This window comes from Balearica regulorum, chromosome 5, assembly GCF_011004875.1.
Source record: "Balearica regulorum gibbericeps isolate bBalReg1 chromosome 5, bBalReg1.pri, whole genome shotgun sequence".
NCBI lineage: Eukaryota > Metazoa > Chordata > Aves > Gruiformes > Gruidae > Balearica > Balearica regulorum.
Genome location: NC_046188.1, coordinates 43,259,229 through 43,266,266, shown reverse-complemented (window position 1 = coordinate 43,266,266; position 7,038 = coordinate 43,259,229). Strand labels below are relative to the sequence as shown.

The window sequence follows — 7,038 nt, the reverse complement described above, 5'->3', positions numbered from 1 at the left end:
GCTGGGCTGGGCGCGCAGGCGCGGTGGCGGCCTCCGGAAGCGCGCGGCCGCGGGAGCCATGGCGGCGGCGGCGGCCCCGGTCCTTGCCCGCGGTGGCGGCCCGGCGGCGCGGCTGCGCCTGCTGTGCCAGCGCTACCAGGAGTACGTGAGGCGGCACCCGGCCGCCACGGCCCAGCTGGAGGGCACCGTGCGGGGCCTCTCCTACCTGCTGCCAGGTGCGGGACGGGAGCGGTTGGGTCCTCGTCCCTCCCGCCGGGGCCTGGGCCGGGCCCCGCTCCGGCACCTGCCCGGGGGGGTGCGGGGGGCTGGGGCCCAGCGGGGAGCGGGGGTCTCTCCCCTTGCCGGGCGCTGGCTGGTAGCCGTTCTCCTCCCTTCGCAGGTCGCTTCTCGGACTCGTACGCGCTGTCGGAGCTGGGTAGGTGGGCAGCGGGGAGCCGGGGGGACGCGGGGCGCCGGGGCCGGTGGCGTGCACTTGTGCAGGTGCATGCGGGGCCGTTCCCCGGACCCCTTGATTTCTTCATGCCTGGCTGCATATTCCAGCAGCTAATGGGAGGAATCTGCACGTTTTGTTGCCCTTCTTCCCTCAGCCCCTCCTGGGGGAAAAGGCAGCAGTCCCCGTTTGGTTTGCTTACCGTGCATCCCTTAACTGCGGTGTTCTCGTTCCCTTTCCTTTTTTAGTGTACTCTGCCTCCAATCTGCTAGTGCTATTAAATGACTGGATTCTCCGAAAGGAGCTGCAGCGGAGCCTGCCCGTGGTAAGGCTGGAGTGTGTGGGAGGACTATTTGGGACACATGCTTTCTTCCTTGCAGAAGTTTTCAGGGAGTGTCTGTAGAAACTAACAGGTCTTTGCTGTGGCCTCTCTTTGCTATCAGATACATAGACGCCAGAGGCAACCTCTGAATGCAGAAGCAGCAGCCCTGCCTCATAGCTCCTGGCTTGGAGGAGTGGCCAGAGCACTCCCTGGACCACAGAAATCAGGTCCTGACTTGCACCGGGAGCTCCACTGTATTTTTGAGAAGCTCAGAACTTGAGATAGGCAAAGGTGTTGCCAAATAACCATTGCTGTTTCCAGAGCACTGGCTCTGGAGCACTGAAGCTCTGATTCCACCCCTCAGGCTCTTCCTTTGCATATACTATTGAGCAAAACAAGCATAAGCATCTTGCTTCTATGCGTCTCTTGCGAGAGCCCCAGGCTTGCTCCCAGCACTTGTTAGACCCTTTGGGGAATCAGGAGGAGGGCATTTTTTTCCAGACAGGCCTCTTCTGTTGCAAGCCAGCTCACTGTGTGGGTTTGGGTGTTGGCAGCTCTCTGGCTAGAGTGTCAGGCATGTAACAAACAGAATTGCAGAAGACTTGCTTCTCTGGTTGTTAAAGGCCAAAGTGAATTTCAGCTGTATTGTCTTTACCGATGCTTTTCAGTGGGTTAAATCCTGTGGTTGACAGCACCAGCAAGCTCCCATGTGGGGAGCAGGAACCCAGGCTGGAAGAGCACCCGCTGTCTTGGGGTTCATGCCTGGAATCTAGAGCGTGTTCTGCAGGCATTAGCTCTGCTGTGACTGTGGGCTCTAGGTCCCCTTCCCTCTACTCCAAGCATATTCTCTCGTCAGCTCTAACCAGGGCAGAGGTTCGTTGTGTATCCCAACTCTGGGACAAGGAGGAGGAGGGAATTTTGCCATGGAGTTCAGGCACAGTGCCACAACCCAGGAGACTGTCTTGCTGGGTCGGTTGGGGTAGAAGACAATCCAAGATACAGCTGTGATGTTCTCCCTGTTTCTGGGGCAGGAGCTCTGTGTGATACTGTGATGTCTCAGTCTGCCCCTGCTTGGACGTACAGAAGTGGGCTTGTGTGTAGACTCTGGCCACAGTGGAGGCACCACTTTTTGTGTCTGGGGCTGTGACTTCCAAGGCCATCTGGTGTTTATTTCTGAGGGTTCCACCAAACTGGGCTGTTGTTCTGCCCTGTGTAACTCCCAAGCAGAACCTGCATCCTGTCCCCCTCCTCCCCTCTGTGTTTTGCAGTCGCTGCCCCAGCAGAAGCTGCTGACCTGGCTGAGTGTGCTGGAATGCGTGGAGGTCTTTGCAGAGATGGGGACAGCCAGGGTGTGGGGGGAGATGGGCCGGTGGACCATCATTGTCCTCATCCAGCTGGCTAAGTAAGTGCCATGGGCAGAGGGGAAGGGTCAGCGTGCGCTCGGAAAGGGAATCTGGAGGGGACTCAGCAGTATCCCAGGAAAAAGCCCAAGCAGGACTGAGCTGCCAGTCCCTGAGGCTGGGGGAATTTGGAGCCCCACAGTGCACTAGATAGCGTGCCATAGAAGGGGACACTTACCCCTCTTGCCTTGCCAGTTGCCCTGGGCAGACCTGAGTGTTTGCCTCTTCTGTGAAAGCCACCCTTCCAGCACAACAGGAACCCAGCTCTGTGGCCTGGTATTGAAGGCTTCCATGTGTCTGCTCACAGAGCCATCCTTCGTCTCCTGCTCCTGCTGTGGTACAAAGCCGGCATCCAGACGTCTCCTCCCATCGTGCCGCTGAACAGGGAGCAGCAGCAGCCTCTCCACTCCCAAGGTGAGCCCACGATGCTCTCATCGTTGGCTTGGCGCCTTGCTGGGCCACGTGTCTTATCCTGCTAGGAATTACTCATCAGAGCAGCGGCTTGGGAGGCACAGGGAACTGTCAGCTTCAGTACGCAAAGCTGAGCTGCGTTGAACTTTCCACCCTCTGCAGAGCACAAGTTAGTGTGGTGGCAGAGTTGTCCTACAGTCTGGAAGGAGGGGGTGGAGGAGTCTAAGCCTGGACCCACTGGCTGAACTGTGACTGAAGCTGTGTGTCCCCTGGTCTGACGGTGAGGAAAGAGATCCTAGGCCTGGGCAATGTCAGGCAGATTTACCTTTTCACCCTCTGACGGCTCTGTGTAGCGTTAGCCCCTTCAGGATGGTCCAGCTTGCACTACATCAAACTTTCAGTCGGGTCTTCTTGATGGCAGTGTAGGGAAGGGTGCTGCCAGCTCTGGGGTGAAGCGCATTCCTTTGGAGCCTGACCCCTGTCGCTGTTTTGTTCTGCAGACATGGAAGACAACTGCTCAGGGAAGGATCAGACCTATGTTGGCAGGCGTTCCAGCCGTGTTGTGCGCTCTCTCCAGAGCAGTAAGTAACTGAGCCCGTTTTTCTGTCGTTGCCTGAGCTGTTTCTGCTCCATGCCCTTTATGAATGACCTGGGTGTGGGCAGTAAAAAGCAGAACCTTGTATTGGGGCGTATCCTGCCAGTCACTGGCCTCTGTGGTTGGGGGGATATCAAAGCAACGGGGATTCAGGCACATGCTGCAAGGCTAGCACTTAAATTGTACTTTCCCAAGTGCAACAGAGATAACCCTTCAGCATGGTTATGCTTTGAGGAGCACAGATCTTATGAGTACCTCTCCCTGCTCTGAGGGTGCTGGTCAGCCAGAGCAGTTGCTGTGTGTGAAGTTCTTCAAACTTTCCTGTTTCACACCTTCACGGTGCAGAAAGCAGTGGGGTGGTGGTGCGGGGAAGTGCGGTAGGAAAGCTTTATTTGTGTTAGCGACCTGATCTGCTTTTTTTCAGCCCCATCCCTGCAGTCCCGGCATTGGGGGTCCCCCCAGCAGAGGGAGAAGTCGCAGAGCCAAAGAGCAGAGGAGATGAACCAGCCTCCCACCCCTCTAGGTCTCCAAGAAACCATCGCAGAATCCATCTACATTACCCGTCCTCTGCTCCACCGTATCCTGCCCTGGCTGCAAGCCGGCTCAGCCATACCCCGGGTGCCGGCAGAGGGTGCTGCCGCTCAGTCCTGGTGCAGCGCAGTGCCACACAGGCTTCTCCTTCCCCGCCGCTGCTCTGCTTAGGCGGGAGCATTGGGACTCCTCCCTGCTCTTATGCCTTGATGGCCACGGGAGTTGTGGGGGCAAGTCCTCCAGCCCCTTTCCTGGGCCCCCCGCACTGCCTTAGAGCGTATCCTCCTGGGCTCAGCAGAGCTTTGCTGGTACCCACGGGATCGCTTGTCTGCGTGCCTCGTTAGGCATCTCTAGTTCTTTCTGTTCCTTGACTGTGTGTTCCTAGTATTGAGTTTAGGAGTGTGGGGCCAGAGATCGTGGAAACCCTGGCTCCTCTCAGCAGTTCTGGACATCTCTAGGTCAGTCTGAGGAAGAGTCTGTGGGTGGTTGAGGTTGGTGGTGGCTGAGCATCACACTTCCACCTGCTCCCCAATCCAGGGCAGGCCCTACTGAGAGAAATAAGCACAGGGGCTGGGCCTGGTCTTAGCTGGGAGATTGACACATTTAGGTATCTTCTACAACACTTAGCGCTTTCTGTTCTGAGCTGGTGCAGCCCGCTCTATGTGGAGCTGAGAACAGAGGGCATTTAGAAACCCACTTTCTTTTCCCTGCTGGCTGCTGTTGCCATGAGTTAGTTCTCTGTCCTTCTCCTTCCAGTCTGAGTTTGCTGAGTGATCTGAAAGACCTGAACAGGCGAGAGCGAGCAGAGCTGAGGCGACGAACCATCCTTCTGCTGTACTATCTGCTGAGATCTCCTTTCTATGACCGATATTCAGAGTAAGGGGCCCCTGCTGGGCTTTTGCTGAAAATTTTTCCTTTAACAGAAATAGCGTCAGGGGACTGGGTGAGTAGGTCTGAAGAGGTCTGGGTGCCTGTAACCAGGTTAATCTGAGCCCTTGTGTAATAGCTGCCATTGCTGTTCGTGCATTTAACAGCTGGGGCAGGAGGTGTCCCACTGGACTTGTTCATACCTTCTCCCTTCCTAGGGGCAGGATCCTCCTCCTTCTGCGCTTGTTGGCTGATTACGTGCCTGGAGTTGGCTTTGTCACACGTAAGTGGGCCCTACTGCTATATCCCTGTTTCTGTTTGGTGGAGAAAAATCAAGGGAGTTGGGCGGAACTTTTGTCAATTGGTTTCCAACCTGAGGAATTGGCAAGTCCCTGGAATGGTTAGCACCAGTGCATCCTGTATTGATGCTTGTGTTGTTTAAACTGGAACAGGAAAGGATTAATTGCTTCCTGGCTATTAGGGGACCAGTGCTCAGCCACAGTGGTAAACTTCCCTGTGCCCTTCCGGGCTGCAGAGCTTGGTCTCTGCCACCTCAGCCTGTTCTTCTGGGCTCCCTTTCTGCACCTCAGCTGGTGCACCAGAGCTCTGCTTTGCAGCCCGTTTTTGAACTCTTTTTCTTGATCCCCAGTCTGCAGTGCAGACACGAGGAGTAAACAGGTGCCTAGAGTTATTGACCCAGCCAGAAGCCGATTGTAAATCAAAGGGCTGAACCAGGTCTGTCTTCTAGTCCTTCACCAGAGGATCCCTTTATTATGGGCCAGAATTCCACCTCCCCCCGTTCCCTGCTGATGTGAAGCCTTTAGCGGAGTGATTCGTTGCAGTAATGTGGCATTAGATCAGCCTTGCATTGTGGGATTGTTGTTTCTTTGGGGAGTTCACAAAGCTGGCCAGCTCAGGAGCCGCTTCTTCCAATTAATGATTTTGGAGAGGCTTTGGAGCCTGCATTGAGCCATGTGCTACATAAGCATTTTCACTCTCCAGCAGTTGCTTCTGTCTGCACCTGCTTGTTATTGCTGAGTTGTCTTCCCTCTTTCCTGTGCCACAGCACTGTCCTCCTGAGTCACTGCATGCAGGTTTTCCCCTTGCACACTGTAGAACCCCCTTCCCACTAGTGTTTGGATGTGTCAGCTCTGAGGGGGTGGTGTCCCACACCGTGGCCGTGCTGACCGTGTTTCATGCCCTGCTCGATCCTGCTCTTATCCCTGGCACCACATCCCAAAGTTGTCTCATATCTTGGCAAAAATAACTGTTTGATTCTTGGGTTCATCTGGGTTGTATAACTGGAGATGTGGGATCATTGGGTATCGTAACAAGGGGGATATACCCCGTATACATACAGCTTCAAATTCTTGCCTTTCTACATGCATGATCCCTCTGTTCTCTTGTTTCAGGGCCACTGATGGATTACTTGCCTGCTTGGCAGAAAATCTATTTCTATAACTGGGGCTGATGAGAAGACGACGATTATTCTCTGCCAAGATCATGGCTGGACATTTCTAAGGAGGGCAAGCAGGCTGGGGGAGGGATGTTGATAATGTCTATTTTTTGGTTAAACCATCAATGAGAAGCTTCCGTTCTGCAGGGTGGGGAGGGGGGTGTATGTAACTTTTTTTATCAGATCAGTCTGTGAATGATGGACATTACATGTGTGGAGAGACCCTGGCCACCTCTTTGGACAGTTCTGTGGCTGCAGCGATGGTGACGGGACAACCTCTCTTTTTTTAAGCACTTGATTTTTCTCCTTTTGTACGGCTGCGTAGTGTTTTTTGGAGAGCATTGTCTCCCACCTCACGGCGCTGAGACTGACCTGCAGCCTGCTTGTGTTGGCCGTGCCTGGCCGATCTGCTTGGAGCGGGCTTGTCTGTCAAATAAACTGACTGAACGGAAAGAACCGAGCTGAAGGAGCTCTCTTCCCCTGTTTGCCTGGGATCCCCTCGTAGCTGGTTGCCAGCAGGTCTCTCCCTCAGGAAGAGCAGCTTTCGCAGTTGCCCGTGCTGGGAGATGCTGTTGTCCCTTAGAAGCCTTTTGCTCTGGCCTGTGTCAGGCAGGGCCCCACACGTTGCTCAGCTGATGACTGTGGTGGCTGTGACTCCAGGTGCCTGCTTCAGTCCCCAGTTTCCTGGGGTTCCCCTGGGGGTATGGGGAGCTGCAGTTGCAGGCTGCTGGTTGCAGAATGGCTGCCAGCTGGTGCTTGGGGGGCTTGGCCAAGGGCAGAGGAGAAATTATGAGATTAATTCAGCAAATACTGCTGTGCCACACTTCATAAAGGGCCCAGGAGAGGCCTGGACAGCCATGGCCATCTTTTTGTATCTGCTAACTGGTGGACAGTTGAGGCATCAGTCTGCTCAGTGAGCTGCTGTGGGGGCTCCCTTGGCCAGGAGAAAGGGCTTGCCAGCTGGCAGTGGCTGTCCCGCAGGCAGCTGCCAGCCCTGGGAGCTGGAAGCTGCCAGGTGTGTTGCTC

General features: G+C 55.3%; 1 protein-coding gene across 1 annotated transcript; it reads left to right on the top strand.

Moving 5' to 3' along the window:
• Window positions 1-17: 17 nt before the first annotated feature.
• On the top strand, window positions 18-6,472 carry PEX16 (peroxisomal biogenesis factor 16). Its single transcript, XM_075754535.1, has 11 exons — window positions 18-215; window positions 380-415; window positions 679-755; window positions 2,021-2,154; window positions 2,460-2,566; window positions 3,064-3,144; window positions 3,583-3,735; window positions 4,075-4,147; window positions 4,446-4,565; window positions 4,775-4,839; window positions 5,969-6,472. Exons 1-11 carry the CDS (start codon window positions 59-61, stop codon window positions 6,025-6,027), a joined length of 1,062 nt encoding a protein of 353 aa, XP_075610650.1. The 5' UTR covers window positions 18-58; the 3' UTR covers window positions 6,028-6,472.
• The last annotated feature ends 566 nt before the right edge of the window (window positions 6,473-7,038 follow it).

Bases quoted from the DNA above. Each gene is read 5' to 3' on its own strand.
- PEX16 (XM_075754535.1), top strand. From the start codon at position 59: ATGGCGGCGGCGGCGGCCCCGGTCCTTGCCCGCGGTGGCGGCCCGGCG. The intron at 2,155-2,459 runs GTAAGTGCCATG...GTCTGCTCACAG, and splicing joins GTCCTCATCCAGCTGGCTAA to AGCCATCCTTCGTCTCCTGC. The intron at 4,840-5,968 runs GTAAGTGGGCCC...CTCTTGTTTCAG, and splicing joins TGGAGTTGGCTTTGTCACAC to GGCCACTGATGGATTACTTG.